We start from the raw sequence: 16,966 nt of genomic DNA, 5'->3' as shown, positions 1-16,966 counted from the left end.
CTTGTCAGTTCAGTCCTGAAAAGAGCTCTTAGCTAATTATCTCAAAACGCCTGCAAAGGTTTCCTTAGTCTTTATTCTTTCACTCTGGTTCAGTGCACACAACCACAATCATGGGGGAGGCTTACACTTGTCCGGAAGATAATCATTGACACACTCCAAAAGGAGGGTAAGCCACAGAAGGTCACTGCTGGAAGAGCAATCTGTTCTTAATGGCTGTATCAAAGCATTTTCATGGAAAGGTAGCTGGAAGGGGAAAAAAGTGAACAAGTCAAACAAAGCAGAATTTAGGGGAGCTTCACAAGCAGTGGACTGAGGCTGGAGTCAGTGTATCAAGATCCACCAGACACAGATGTGTCCAGGAAATGGGCTACACCCACAAATGCCATAAGCATCTCACCAGGCTAAGGATAAAAAGAACAGGACAGTTGCTTAGTGGTCCAAAGTAGGGGCTGACCAAAAAATGGATTTGCTGATTATCTGTGCAAATCCGTGATTATATTTGGCATTTTGCCGATAATCACTATCAGTGTATAATTCCACTGATCACCAATATGATTGATTTTAAAATCCACTACTTTAGCTCTGCTGCATGCATTTCTTCTTGTTTAGCTAAGCTCTCATTTACAACACCTAATGTCCTGCCCACAACACTATCTGATTGGCTAAGATATCCCATGAGTTCTACCCAATCAAAACAGCAGCCCAAGGTGTAATATGAGTAGGCTGGAGCACCAAGGGGAGTCTCCTCTGTATCACTCTGACAAGGAAGTACAGTGGTTATTTCTGAAGTTAAAAACATTACAGTCCTCTACACTGACTTTCAGAAAAACCCCACATTCCTCAGCGCAGTTGCTATGATGACTTCTCTAATCCCAAGAATACACCTCACTATGTCGCTGACTTCTCTACTCTCAGGACTACACCTCACTAAAGCTGTTTTTACACAGAGATTCCACAATAAAGGTGAAAAGGAATGCCCGTCTCTGTTCAGCAATGAGCAATTCACACGAAGGTGTAACAGAGCCGTGCACGCCTAAACTTACACACACACCCCGGCGTCCTGTAATCAGATGGCAGCAGCTGCCCAAGATGCTGCTTTCAATGAAACTTGAAACTCTGGATTTCTCGGATCAAAACTTTGTATTTTCTTAATGAAATACAGGGAAAATAACATGAACATTCATTTTGGATGATTAGATCCAATAGACTTTTTCCTCCATGTTTCTCAGTTGGAGGTCTGACTTTAAGCAGTGTCACAGCACACGTATTTACGTTGAAGGTCGGAAACTTCAGAGTACCGAGCTCACTTGAACACATCATGGAACTTTGCAGACGCTGCTGTGAGCAGAGATGTGTCTGCTCTCTCCTCTCCTGTACAGAGTGTGATCAGCTCTCTAACCTCGCAGGCTCTACAGTTAATCCATATTATTATTTGTTTTATCCCCCTGTTGTTTTCTCCAATGAAATGCCACTCGATTGAACCGCGCTGGTTTTTAAATTTCCCGTTTATGGAGACAGCAGCACACATTTGCTGTTGCGAAATGCCGTAACGAGCTTTCATACTCGTTGTGGAAAAGTATGTTACGGCTCTGATACTATCCAGATCAGAGGTGGGGCGAGACTGACCCCACATTGCAGAACAGTTGTTTCATACAGAACGGCGTTGTGGAATGAAGGCGTAAGAGACATGGAAAAGAGAGGCAGCGTGACAGTAGCTTAAGTCGCTGACTTCTCTACTCTCAGGACTATACCTCACTACGTCACTGACTTCTCCAACCCCAGGACTACACCTCACTATGTCGCTGACTTCTCTACTTTTAGGATTACACCTCACCAAGCTGCTGACTTCTCTACTCTCAGGAATACACCGTACTATGTCGCTGACTTCCGTAGTCTCAGGAATACACCTCACTAAGTCACTGACTTCTCTACTTTTAGGATTACACCTCACTAAGTCGCTGACTTCTCTAGTCTCAGGACTACACCTTACTATGCCGCTGACTTCTCTACTCTCAGGACTACATCTCACCAAGTTGCTGACTTCTCTAGTCACAGGACTACACCTCACCAAGTTGCTGACTTCTCTACTTTTAGGACTACACCTCACCAAGCTGCTGACTTCTCTACTCTCAGGACTACACCTCACCAAGTTGCTGACTTCTCTAGTCACAGGACTACAACTCACTAAGTCGCTGACTTCTCTTCTCTCAGGACTACACCTCACCAAGTTGCTGACTTCTCTAGTCACAGGACTACACCTCACCAAGTTGCTGACTTCTCTAGTCACAGGACTACACCTCACTAAGTCGCTGACTTCTCTAATCTCAGGACTACACCTCACCAAGTTGCTGACTTCTCTAGTCACAGGACTACATCTCACTATGTCGCTGACTTCTCTAGTCACAGGACTGTACCTCACTATGTCGCTGACTTCTCTAGTCACAGGACTACACCTCACTATGTCGCTGACATCTCCAACCCCAGGACTACACCTCACTATGTCGCTGACTTCTCTAGTCTCAGGACTACACCTCAATAAGCTGCTGACTTCTCTACTCTCAGGACTACACCTCACCAAGTTGCTGACTTCTCTACTCTCAGGACTACACCACACTAAGACACTGACTTCTCTAGTCTCAGGACTACACCTCACTAAGTTCCTGACTTCTCTAGTGACAGGACTACATCTCACTAAGTTGCTGACTTCTCTAGTCACAGGACTATACCTCACTATGTCGCTGACTTCTCTACTCTCAGGACTACACCTCACCAAGTCACTGACTTCTCTACTCCCAGGAATGCATCTCTTTCATCTCACATACACATTTGCAAAATGTATCTACTAACTGTAACATAAATTACTGTGGTAAAATGACTCATCCCGAATGCATATTTGCACCAATTTAGGGGAGAGTAGGGTGATTTGTGCCAATGGGGAAGTAGTGCCACCCCTTGTTTCTAGAAAACCATAGAAGAAATTGGTCATTTGATCACATATTTTTGAAGAGCCATCCATTTTACTCATCCGACATAAAAGAGAGACACATGGCATGAAAGGTAAGCAAATTTTAGCTCAAAAAACTGTTTTTTCCCTTTCAAAGTAAAATTTCTATGATCAAGGTTTTTTGATTGTTGTGTCTGAACAATTACAGACAAATTTGAAAACATTTCACACGTTTTAGTGCTTTAGTAGGCTACACAATGAGTCTACACAGTTAGCATGATGTTAGCTCTAAACTGCTGGATCATGCTGTAATCATGCTTGTCAAAATGGTGGGGCTGGGGTGATTAGTGCCAAAGGGCCTGGGTTAAGTTGTGCCAGTGGCACACCCACAAACCCAGACCCAAATACCCACAAATCCAGACCCACACATGCAGACCCACACAACCCTCTCATCCAGACCCACACACCCAGACACACACCAACACACACACCCTAACAAATTCACACAACCACACACTGAAGCCTACACACCTAAAACCCAGCAAAGAATGGCCAAGAACAGCTGGAGAAGTGAGGAGACAGGGATGCCTCATCAATGTTCGATTAACCTGCCATTTGTTTAATTTAGCTAACACTGATTTCAGTTTAGGGTTTGCACTGTTATTAAAAAGCAGTTTTATTCAGTTAAGTGGCCTAAGTCATAATGAGATGTTCAGAAACTGGCCTAAATCACTTTATTTGTATATGTTATATAATTGACAGACAGCATCCTATGTATGTCAACAGGCATCTATTGCCAAAGACTTGTTGCCTGAAATGATTCACAAATATCATATATGTATTTAAGTTTTTGTGTGTTTTCCCAAAAACTAGAAAATATGACTTATGCCAATAGTTTAATAGGGTGATGACGTCTAAATAAACCTTAAAAGAGTAATTTTGTATTGAATTTGTCTTGCTTCTATAGCATTACAGTTTATGAGATTCAAATGTTCTGTTTTACTTCAATAATCTTCAGTAATCACTGGCACAATTTACCCCAACATATTCTCCCCAAAGGCACAACTTACCCCGCACCAGGGGCAATGAGACCACTTTTTTTCCAAAAGCTCCATTTCTTAAACAGTTTATTTCAGATCTAAAATTATTGTTCCCAGGGGTGCACCACATCCTGAAATATATGTACATACTTAAGTTGGATGCATTACTGTCATTGCCTCACTTTAAAGTCACTTTGAGTAAAAACTGGCACAACTCACCCCACTCTCCCCTATCTATTACCTTACTGCTTACTAATTTAATCTATTTACTGTACTCAGATGTTGAAGTAATGAATATTTTCACTGTTATTCAGATACTGTAAGAAGGCTCCCTCACCTCATATGCACATTCCCTGATCAACTGTGTTAAATGAGCTAATCTTGTGTAAAGCTGCTGACACCCTTACATATTTAATGCTTCTGATCATGCCAAGTCATCATTCTTGCACTCTTTATACATCTAGCAACCATACTATCAATACACACAGACCTGTATATACTAAAAACAGTAACAAAGTTGTTACACTTTTCATATTAAAATCATATATATATTTTTAAACAGTGCTGTGTAGCTGTAACTTTTTGCAAAGGGTTTGATGTTGGACAGGCCAAAACGTATTTTTGCTTCAAATTGTATACAGGCTCATTTGTGATCATCTGCAAATATTTGTAGCTAATTTTTTTGTCGTTAATTTCTATTCAACTTTTATTTATAGTATAATTTTTAATGTTAGAATTAAGTCAAATTATTAATTTGGTGTATTTTCACTTCTGTGAAGAAGTTTGTGTAAACTATGTTTGGTTAATATTAATACTAATGCACAACAGCTATCAAACAGAAGTGATTAGTAGTAGAAAGAGTGAAAAAACTAACTTCGGCTCAATTGACACTTAGAGAAACACAACAACAGAGTAACCACACAAACCGGAAGTGACGCAATACGCTCACAGTACGTCAGCAGGTCAGTCGTATTGATAGATGGGGGTGGGGGCTGCAATTTTGGATTCTACAGAAGATCTATACATGTTTATGACAGATTGTCCAGTGGTTCCAGTTTTGAACCAGTATATCCAAGAAGTCCTCTGAGAGGTATGAATGACAATTGGAGCAACAGGGAGGTTTGCAAATCAAGACATCCAGACAGACAGCTCTCCAATTATAGTAGTAAGATTTGAGGGACTTGACAGGTACTTAATGCATACTTGTATACCACTTTACTCCACCATATTTGAAAGGGTAAAATACTGCTTTATATAAAAAATACTGATATAGATAACTTAGATAATAGTTAACTCGCTGATTCAGGTTATTGATATGAAAGTCTACAAATACATTCATGTTTCATTATATTCAAGATATCCCTCTAAATGAGCTCCATCTTAACAATCAGTAACATTTAAGTGATGAAAACATTAACGCATTATTAATTATAATACAGTTGTTAAACATATTACTATGAAATACTGTTTTGCTTTTATCACATCGAGTATATTTGTTTGACATAAATACACTTATGTATGTATACATTAGATTTTCTAGTGGTTTTGCTGCTTTAGCTTGAGTTGGGGGCTCCAACATTATTGGTTAATATATTAATTGTACTTAGTAAAATACTTACAGTTCTTACTATTAATACCAATTTAAATTTGTTTTCTGATGAAATTAAATTTTGCATTTCATTCAGAAATCAAGGTTGCAGAGTCTGGCCATGTCATCTGCTGCTGTTGGTCCAATGTGCTTTATCAAGTCCAGAGTCAACGTTGTTAGCCATCTTCCAGGAGATTTTAGAGCATTTCATGCTTCCATCTGTTCAGAAGCTTTATCGAGATACTAACTGCCTTTTCCAGTAGGACTTGGCACCTGTCCACAATGCCAAAACTTCCAGCAGCTGGTTTGCTGACCATGGCATTACTATGCTTCACTGGCTAGAAAACTGGCCTGATCTGAACCCCACAGAGAATCTTTATCAGTACTGTTAAGAAGAAGATGATGAGACCAGAGCCAAAAATACAGACTAGCTGAAGGCTGTTAACAAAGCAACATGGGCTCCTTTAACTACACAGCAGTGCCACAGACTGATTGGTTAAATGCCATGTTGCACTGATTCAGTTATTTATGCAAAAGGAGCACCAACCAAGTACTGGCTATACTTTTTCATGATATCCTTACTTTTTGAGATGCACCTGTATTGCTTTTTGGACTTCTTTTCAGGTGAAAGGTAGATGGGGACAAGAGAAAGTTGAGAATGCATGATTTTGTACCCCCCCCAACCACACACACATGCACTCACAAAATAATGGCAGAGTTGAGTTTCTTACATTTCAAATAAAATAAAAAAAATTGAAAATTTTTCATTAAAGATTAAATAATATCTAATTTCACCCAGACCAAGTCCCCAACCCACCTTCTCAGCAGGCTCTCCTGGCTTACGATTTCCCTCCCTGCCACGGAGGCTCTTGGCGGAGATGGCACTCTCAGAGGTCTGCATGATGAGCTGGGTGGCCAGGAATTGCTGGACATGCTCCAGGACGTCACGCTGCATCTCTAGCGCCATATGGTACACGTCATGGTCCGAAGAGTTGTACATGACAGCATTCTGAAACATCAACATGATGTCACGCTGGAACTCAGCCGTCGTACGGATCACGCCAGACTCAATGTTCTTCTTAATGGCTGACAAGTCCATAGGTCTACATCAGGGCAGATGTTGAGAGCAGGAGGCAGACAGAGGTTGTGTTAAGGAGAGAAGCATAATCCGAAAAAAAGAAAAAAAAAGCATATTAAAGTTTATTACCTTGGTCTTACCTGTGTACGATGCTATGATAACCAGGTGCGATGTCATCTGACACAGGCTGCAGGAAGACACTGGCATACCTGAAGGGAACATAAATTAGAAACTGTAATTCATCTTACTACCTGTCACTGGGGTAGGAGAATGTTTTTATTGTTTACTAACAGTTACAATTAAAAACATGTAAACTAACTGATATTTTTAAGGAACTAGGCGTGCATTTCTCAGAGAATTTCAGTTTGGGTGTTGGAGTTACAGTAATTTTAAGTATCACATCTGTATGCGAGGTGAGGTGAGGAACTGCTTTTTAATTTGGCCAAAAAGACACTGACTGTTGCGCATTGTTTAAGCATTCAAAAATTTCCACCTGTGGTTCGCTGCAGCTCTCCACACCAGCATAATGGCTTTCTTCCAGATCTTCTGGGCCTGGACAGCCTCCTGATCCTCACCACATGTAGACCTATTACAAGGTAGGAAGTGAAAACAGAAGGAATGAAAAGAGGATTGTAAAGTCCATAGTATATGAAAACTGGAGGTGGAAGAGTAATCACAGGGACAACCACTTAAACTTTTTTTAACTGTAATGTCAGCAGCAAAAACATTTTTTAGCTCTGAGAGTCCTTATCCACTGTAGAGGTCACAACATGCCAAACACTAGCTAAACTTTATCAAATATAAAAGTAGCATTATTTGATAGGGATGCACAAATATTACTGGCATGGTAATGGTGTCTGCTTATAGTAGCTTAAAGAGTTAAATACCAGCAGATGTGAACCTTTTGCTGATATTAGCAACATTAAATATGAGCAAAAAGTATAAGTGTACCACCAGGTATAGATAGTTATGTAAGTCACCACACAGTCAAGGCAGTGTGAGCCCTAAACATTCTAAATGAAGCCCTAAATGAAAAAAAAAAAACCCTTACCAGACTGTCTACTTCCCTGTTCTTATCTTAGCTCTGCTTGACTCACCACTCTTTGTACAGGAGACACTTGGTGTTTTTTTTTTTTTACAATAATCTTTTATGTATATTTGTCACACTTGAACATTTCAGACCATCCAACAGATTTTAATATTATGCAAAGATAACCCAAATAAATTCAAAAATCTATCTTTTAAATGATGGTTTCATTTATTAAGGCAAAAAGGCCATCCAAATCTGCCTGGTCGTATGTTGAAAAAAGTCATTGCCCCTGAACCTATTAACTGGTTGTGCCATCCTTGGCAGCAAAAACTACAAGCAAGCATTTGCGATAGCTGGAAATGAGTTTTTCACATCACTGTGGAGGAATTTTGGTCCACTCTTCTTTTCAGAATTGTTTTAATTCAGCCACATTGGATGAGTTTTGAGCATGAACAGCCTGCTTAAGGCAATGCCACAGCATTTCAATCAGATGTAAGTCCAGACTTTAACTAGGCCACTCCAAAACCTTCATTTGGTTTTTGTTTTTAATTTTTTCAGCCATTCAGGGGTGGACTTGCTGGTGTGTTTTGGATTACTGTCCTGCTGCATTACCCGAGTGTGCCTGAGGTCACGGACATACTCCTTCAGGAGTTTCTGGTAGAGAGCAGAATTCATGTTTTCATCACTTACTGAAAGTCATCCAGGTCCTGAAGCAGCAAAGCAGCCCCAGACTATCACACTACCACCACCACGTCTGACTGTCGGTACAATTTTTTTTTCTTAAGCATGTCTTTATTGTCTTTTCATGAAAAGAGAACACACATCATATAAAATATCAAACCACAGACTTCTTAAGGAGAAAGAAAGTAAATTATAAAAAGTAAAACAAAACAAAACATTGAACAGCAACCCTATAGCCCTCAGAACTTTTCATCAGGTCAAGCCTCTTTTGATGCACCAATACTGTCAAGAAATCTATACAAAATATTCCAGACATTCCAAAACTTTTCATATTTGTTCTTTGTAAAATAGCTGATCTTTCAAGCAAGATAAAAAAGTCATTCCTTTCAAGCATTAAGACACTCCACATGGAGTTTATTGTTTCCATAAGCAAGCAATGCATCTTTTAGCTTCAAGGAGGCATAAACTAATCTTTGAATTTAAACTGTTTGAAATTACAAAGTAATCCAGGTAGATATTAAGAATGCATAATTTGGGGTTAAGAGGAACCTATTTACCAATAATTTTGCTGTATATATTCAGAACACTTTTCCAGAAAACAAAATATTAATGAAAACTCCCACATGCAGTGACACAGAGACCCCTCTGCTCACAAGATTTAATGCTCATATCAGGAGTATTTGGGTTAAAGTTGAGCAACTTTGCAAGAGTAATATACTGTCTACTAAGCCATTTATATTGCAATAATTTGAAAGGTATTTTAACTGTTGGAGTTTGAACTGATGAACAGTCAAGCATAAACCATCAACAGTTTTTTAAAAACATCTAAACTTTTCTTAACCCCCTTTTTGTGAAATGTAGATTAAGTTCATTGATGTTTCTAAGTTACTCCAGGCTCCAAAGTAGTCTGTAACCTTTTATAAGCTCCCTATAAAGGGAGCTCACCACAAGACGGAGCTCACCAGGCTGTGCAACGCGGATTTAAGTTATAATTAAGACCAATCTTTATATGTTTTAAAGCACACAGAACATTGCCTCACATTCTTAGATACTTTATAATAATAGCTGTGGATTATTTTCATTTATCCTCATACAATAGGGTAAAGAGCTTATATAAATTATTATGCACAGAGAACAAGGGAGGGGGGTATTTTAACTCAAATAAAGCTGCATCCCAGGTAATCCCAGCAATGGAGGCAGCAGTTATGAAAGGCTTTGAGTACAACTTAACCCTGCAACTGCAACTCTGAAAGTATCATCACCCACTCAGGCACTCTGTCAGTCAGGCAGGCAGGCAGACACATACAGATGTGTAGCGCTAGCCTGGTGGTCAGCCAAAAAGAGCCCCATTATTATGGACCTTTCAGCATATATGAACTAACATGGACACTTACAGCTGAGAAGACGACGCTGGGCTGCTGGCTAGAGAATCTGCAGTGTAGCGTTGGGAGGGAGGGCCATAGCCGTCCTCACTCTCGCTGGCTGCCCTCTCCACCTCAGACAGATAAGGACCCTCGCCACATTCCTCCTTCAGCTCCATCCCTTCTTCTGGGTCACCTTCACTCCCTGCTTCCTCCTCCTTTACTTCCTGGATTCAGGAACAGACACAGAGTAAAATAACCAGGATTGACACAATCTGTGTCTGCTATGTGTGCAAGTGTGCATGAGTATGTTACCTTGGATTCTTTCCCTGACACTGAGCTGTCCTCAGAGTCTGTGCGACAAAAATAAGAAGGTGAGTATAAAAACATGAATAAAGAAGGATTGCTGTCTGCTTTTTCATTTAAATACAATACCCACCCAGGCAAGGCGGGTTGGGCTCTGGCTGGCTCCATTCTTCTCCTTCATTCTTCACTGTTGCTTCAGTAACTTCCCTACATGTTGAACCATCTTCCAGAATCTCATTCCTTGTTGCTCCTTCATCAGAGTTGACTGAAGAAGTGACATCACTTCCTGTCATTTCCTGTCCTTCATAGTTTCCCCTGAGCCGTTCTTCCTTTTTACTTTCTGGTTGATTATAGGTCTCTATACCTGAAGGAATCAAGGCCGACACTGGGGTCACATCCTGAGGCTCCGGTGTAGGATCAGACTCTTGGACAGTGGGTGCTGGGTCTGACGCCTTCAGCTCCTGGGTCTCCCAGGGTCCAGGAAGAGTGTGGCCTTCAGAGACAGCCTCTTCACACAGGGAGAGAGCTGCTTCCACTGCTGCAGCATCCAAAGCCTCTACTGAGTCATCGACCTGGGCAGAAGCAAGGAAGGAAGACAGAAAGAGGGAAATACAGCGCATTTATTTTGTGCTGAAAAATGACAACATACACAACACAAAAACACAAAACCTCTGGAAAAATTCCTCTCTGGGCTTAAGAAAAATGCATTTTTAAACACAATATACACCTTCTCTTCAATGATGGCAATAATGCCTCCCACTGTCTCCAGATCCAGTTCATCTCCCATGTATGAAACAGCAACAAGGTCCTCTTCTACTAATCCAGTTTCATCTCCTAGCTCTGTTTTCACTGCAGTTTCAGCTTCACTTTCTGCACAAATACACAAAGGACGGAAATGTGTTAAATCTGCAGTATCACATTGATCAGGTCTTGTCATATTTGGTCTGATCCAAGTCTCACTGCGTTCTTTACGACATTAAAAGTAAACAAGACTTTACTCAACAGCTGATTACATGAAGAGAATAACATTTCAAAGTAGTGTATGGTTTCAGGTGTTGGTTGTGAGTATGTTAAAGTATTGTTTTCCTTTAGTAATGTTATGTATACATTTTTTTAGAGTAAAATTGGTGATGAAGCAGGGTTTTCTTAAGAATTGGTGGGTTTGCCTTACTAGGCATACCACATCAACCTGTCAACCAAAGCAATCCTTTACCAAAGCCTTAACATCAAAGATAATCAAACAAATACAGGTTATCTTTTGGTTATCTGGATCAGATAAAACTATGTCAATAAACAACAATAACAAACACTAGTAACAATAACCCTCTGGTATCCCTACAAATTGCTGCCTCATTTTCCTCCTAGTGTGCAAAAAATGCACAAAAAATGTGTTATTACTGTAAATAAAAAAAGTTATAGTGGTTTATTTTTAATTGTTTAATTTTTTCCTTGTTTCATCAACTTGTGCCATTAACAAAAATACCAAATACTCAATAATTGTCATATCTTTAAACCCTTTGACTGCCATGTTTGTAATGTAAACAAACAAATTTTTTTGATGAAAAAAAACACAAATTGATTTTTTTTTCAAGACACTACACTGAAAGTGAATAATTTAGTTATGGATGATTGCAGCCTGGCATATGTCATTGATTAGTAGCAACATTGGTTAAAATGCATTATTAGTTTTTTTTTGTGAGGTCAATTATTCTAAAATACTCACGTTTTTTCACCCTTCTCTGCAAAAAATGCACACCTTTAAATCATGTTATAAATATCATACATTTCAAAATTGTTTTTCTATTATTACCTCCACCAAGGAGGTTATGTGATTGGATGGGTTTGTCAGTTTGTTAGTTAGTTTGTCAGTTTGTTAGCAACATAACTCAAAGAGCTGTGGACAGATTTTGATGAAATTTTCAAGAAATGTCAGAAATGGCATAAGGATGAACTGATTAGATTTTGGGACTGATCCAGATCACCGTCTGGATTCTGGAATTTTTTAGGATTCTGCACTATTGGGAGATAGGGCTAATGGTGGAGGTCTGCGCTGTTACCACTTTACACCAGGAGATGGTGGGCATGCCAGCAGCATTTTGGGTGTGTTTCTATTCAAAGTTTTGGAGTTTATGGACTTTGAAAGACGCACGCCCGGTTGAGGAGACGAGTCAGAGTGTAACAGAGTGAAAGACAGCGAATCGTAGCAAGAATACTCACAATGCTGGGAGGAATAGAGGAATATTCACCCTCTGCCATGACTTCCAGTCGTCCAGTTAGACCATGAGTGAGACTGTCAGTGCATCTGTCCACTCCACCGGGGAGGGAGTAATCAGTGAATGCCGTGGTGGGGGGCACATGGGGACGGCTCCAGGAATTTTTAAAGGATTCTTCACTATTGGGAGGTAGGGCTAATGGCGGAGGTCTGCGTTCTCCAAGTGCTTTTCTAGTTGAATTATATTTTTCTCATTTAAGGTCACCCCTAACCATAAATGTCAAATACTCATTCATTCTAATTTTTTTAACCCTTTAAAGGCCATGTTTCATTGATGATGTCACTGCATTTTTAGATGCAGAATACACAAAAAATGATTTTTTTTTGCAAGTTACTATATGAAAATTAGATAACTTATTTTTGATTATAGCACAAACACACTCACAGACTCACACACTGATCTGCACTTAAAACCTCAGAGAGTTAGTGAGAAGGGGAGCAAAGGTCAGTATAACACTGAATTCTGGTGGAAAAAACATGTATTTCCTGCCCTTGCCCATATATGGCAAAAGTGACGTTACAAGGTAAAGAAATGGTCCAAGTGCAAATGTAAAGCCCCAACTCTCAAATGAAACCAGAAAATGCATGATTCATGCCTTAATGGTGTATAGATCAAAAGAAGTGGTTTGAATGGGTTTCAATGCACAGTTTTTGCACACCAGGGATATTATCGCTATAAAAAAGGTTTACTTTATTTATGTTGGGCTGATTGTTGTGGCTGGGACAGAATTTTGAAAAAAATTGTGCAAAAATGACAAAAAAAATCAATACACGAGATTATTAATTGTGAAAGATGACCAAGTTTTTAAAAAAATATCAACTAAGTGTGAATTTTGGCACAAGGGGTACCAGAGGGTTAAACTCAGCTGCAGCAAGACATAACCAACAGAAAATGCTGAATGCTATAATAAACAAATTTAAGTTAATAATTTTACTCACAATCATTAACTTGTTTAGTGTGCATAGCAGTTTTAAACAATTCATCTCAGCTGTAGACCTCTCAAAGTGAGCTGTACAAAGCTGATAAAATCAATATGAAATTCACTGTGTTTTAAAGTGGTAAATACCCTTACTTTTAGATCTTATCTTCAGTAGAAAAATACAAGGCTCAAAAGTTACTTATTATCTGTTGGGGTGACATCTGTAAAGCACAATACTTATCTTTTATGATTTTTTTGTATAAAAAATAAACAGGATATAAAATGCCAGCTGACTTCTCTGTACCTCCTCCCTACAATCAGCTCACATAACTTCATAGTCATGAGAACTGATTCATCCATGATATTTTTTTTTCTTCAAAATAACTGCAAATCTGCTGCATCTGTATACAGCCTCTGTTGTCCACTTCTGGTTCTTAATTAAGTGTAGTAATTGTCCAAGTGCCATGCAGACATGTTAAATTATTCTCAGAATTACTAGTATATTTGAAGTCATAAATCTGCACACAAAAGAAGACACAATAAGCGTTCGCAATCCATGTTCATCAACAATCAGTAATACTTATTCCATTTCACCTGTGATGATCTCATGACCGGTTGGTAAAGCAGTGGCTGCAGAAGCTGTCTGCACTCCATTAGTAAGGCTTCCAGTACAGTCTCCTTCCCCAACCTGACATCAAACAGTATAAAAATAACATAAAAGAGGTTTACATTTAGTGCATAATTTATTTTTGTAATGCACACATACATTTCAAAAGTAATTCTAAAACTCAATTTTACAGAAACATTTCTTCAGTGGTTCTTTATAAACCATAGTACTGAGAGAGACTGAACTTTAAAGCTCAATTCAACAAAGTTAGCCTTTTTGCCTTGCTTTATTATCTATACAATTTTCAATTCCTGTAGCTACTGTATGTTGTTTTGGGTGTAACAATCAAAGCTTAGGTATTTCTTACCAAACGGGGGCTGGCTGAGATTAGGTTGCCTTTTTTCAGCAATTCTGACAGGAGAGGTGATGGTGGTGGTGTGGCCTTCTGGGCTAAGAGCCTTTTTTGTGGTGTATCGTCTACTAGAGCAGTCAACCCTCCATCTTTGGGACCTGGGACCGGAGCTTCTGACTGAAACATTCCAACCCCCTGGGCCTGGGACAGGCAGTAGAAAATCACATGGAACAGTGAGCTGCAATTTCTATTTCTCTACAGATGGAGCAGAGACTGCCATATACAAGTTGTATGATGTTCTTTTTCCATTAACAATTTTTGAAATAAAATCGGAACCCAAGATTTGAGAGGTCAACAGTGAAGTCATCAATAATTTTAACCCAAAACTAACTTACACCAAACATTGTATCAAGAGCAAGCATGATGCTGACATTGAACAGTAGTATCATTTAAAACCCTAAAACTATTAAAGTAAAGCCTTGATTATACCTTTATGTCTTATAGATACAATATGTAGAATTTTTGCACTGAAACATCTAAATCATTTTAAAAGTTTTCTTACAAGTGAGTGGGTAGTGGTGTCCTCAGAGGCCACACCTCCAGTATCCATGGGTGGTGTGGGGACTGAAGAGTCACTCTGAGAGTCCACGGTTGGGGGGCTTGCACCCAGAGGAGAGCGTACAGTAACACTTGGTAGACGCTTCGGGGTATTTTTCACCGCCTGACGAACTAGGATTGGGATAGATCAGTGAGCAAGAATCAATGAGTATGTTGAAATTGATTTTTTCAAAAATCTGAAAAAAATTACACAAATAACATCAAATCAATGAGGAAGGCATCAGGTGATAATATTGTCTTTTTAACCTAAACCTATCAAAGAGATGATCTCTTGTCTTAAGAGTTAATGAAAACCATTTCAAAACAAACACACTAATCTCTTGAATTTCAGTATATAAAAAAGAGGAAACCAGGCACTCCAACCTAGAAAAATAAAGATGGAAATAATCTTAACGCCTTTATCATAAATGGCCAAATCATACATAAAGCAAACATGTTTCAACCAAGTAAGTCTTCATCAGGGCTAACAAACAAACAATTTGGTGTGGTCACACCTCCATATGAACTCCAGCCAATGACAGGCAAGTCACATGAATCAGGGAAAGAAGCCAGGTGCGAGCCCTCATCCAGGGCTCACAGCTCAGTCATAATGGTGTGGCCTCTTGATGATAGCATGACTCAATTATTGGATTTCCATAAATATTAAATGCCATTATAGAAAACATTTAAATTGCCTGGTGATTATTCACAGAACAGCATTAACTCTTCAGATTCAACCGTTTTTAAAGACATTGAGGGACAGTTGCACACCACTCACTTGAGAAACAGCACATCACGTAATACTACCCTCAGAGGTGATGCTGTTAAACCTTATCACCTTAAAAAAACATTCCTTACAGCCAATTTTAGCACTTGTGTTGCATTTGTGACCAAAGAAGCTGATTTTATTGATCAGACTGAGGCTATGTCCCACAGAAGTAATTTAACAGGCTGTTGACAAACCCTGGTTGAAGACTCTCATCTGGCTTCTATCTGGGTACTGGTTTCTTCTTTTCTCCTTGATTCATATTAATATTGATCTGATTTGGCCATTTTCATAATGTTTTTTTTAAGTATTTGCATTCTCATTTGTCCATTGTTCTTGTTTGGAGGGTACTGGTTTCTTCTTTTTTATAGGAATTTATTTCCCCCTGCTCTCCAAGAACATCCAACTTCGTTTTACATTTCTTACACTTAAGTCATATTCAGCAACCAGTCACCCCTCTTTGTCGCCTTTTGATTTCACCTTTCTGCGCTGGTAAAAAACCCACTATTTTTTTGTTTGATTTTAAACCTATGTGGACAACAACTTCATGTACCTTTTTAATGAATACCTACCATAGTGGGCCAGGATTTGCATGCAGAATGATGCATACATATGGCAACAATATCACAAGAGATAACTATGAAATCCAAATAAAAAAAAATATTATAGCTCAAGACTTTCTGAATACTTGTGGAAAAGTAGTGCATTTCATAGTTAGCACAATGTAGAATGTTTGCAGGCAGACCTACCTTGGTATGCTGTTTCTGTGGCTCTTCTCTTCTGTTCTGCTTCTTCCTCATCCTGCTTCTTCTTTCTGAGTTTATAAAATGACACTGATTAACAATCCACACCTTGGGATGATACTACACAAGATGGTTTGATGGCACAATGACAGCAGTGGGCCTGTAGCTTTAAGTTGTGTATCTGAAATACAGAACTGCTGCCAGCATATCATTTCTAACATCATCACTTTCACATCTTAGTGTATACTCTTATTCTTCCTCTTAATGATGCAAAATATGGATACATTAAAAACAATGATATTGTAAAAAATGAGTTTATCTTTTCATGTTCATAGGGTTTTATGCCAAAGTATTCTTGGCTAAAATATGAATCTACCAGACATTCAAATTATTTTGATTTGTAGAACCTAGCTGTAATTCAAGACAAATAAAGAGTTTTAAAGCACAACCTAAATGTTTTTTACATTTTAAAGGCTTCAAACTTGTGTTAACCCCAATCAGACAAATTTTACATGAATCATTCAAAAAAGTCTCCATCAGTTGCCAATCTCTTTTAGTCGAACACTTGCTTTTGGAACAAGGATCACTCCACTCCAGCTATACAGGAGTGTTAAATGTCTAATTTCACAACAATTTGTCCGTTTTTCTGAAAAAAATCATGATTGACTGCTTAGCTTTGTA

At 38.9% G+C, this 16,966-nt stretch overlaps 1 protein-coding gene across 1 annotated transcript in view; it reads right to left on the bottom strand.

Annotated features, from left to right (window-relative positions):
* brd8b (bromodomain containing 8b) overlaps positions 1–16,966 on the bottom strand; it is a 34,293-nt gene that overhangs the window by 6,887 nt on the left and 10,440 nt on the right. Inside the window, exons 7-17 of the mRNA XM_041797523.1 lie at positions 16,292–16,356; positions 14,742–14,908; positions 14,195–14,380; positions 13,815–13,908; positions 10,756–10,898; positions 10,162–10,600; positions 10,038–10,075; positions 9,756–9,949; positions 7,144–7,236; positions 6,791–6,859; positions 6,390–6,675 (exon numbers count right to left, since the gene is read on the bottom strand). Coding sequence (XP_041653457.1) covers positions 6,390–6,675; positions 6,791–6,859; positions 7,144–7,236; positions 9,756–9,949; positions 10,038–10,075; positions 10,162–10,600; positions 10,756–10,898; positions 13,815–13,908; positions 14,195–14,380; positions 14,742–14,908; positions 16,292–16,356 — 1,774 coding nt within the window. The remainder of the gene's footprint in view (positions 1–6,389; positions 6,676–6,790; positions 6,860–7,143; positions 7,237–9,755; positions 9,950–10,037; positions 10,076–10,161; positions 10,601–10,755; positions 10,899–13,814; positions 13,909–14,194; positions 14,381–14,741; positions 14,909–16,291; positions 16,357–16,966) is intronic.

The sequence above is a fragment of the Cheilinus undulatus genome, linkage group 10 (genome assembly GCF_018320785.1).
Source record: "Cheilinus undulatus linkage group 10, ASM1832078v1, whole genome shotgun sequence".
In the NCBI taxonomy this organism is placed as follows: domain Eukaryota; kingdom Metazoa; phylum Chordata; class Actinopteri; order Labriformes; family Labridae; genus Cheilinus; species Cheilinus undulatus.
This window is presented reverse-complemented; position numbering and strand designations above follow the sequence as displayed.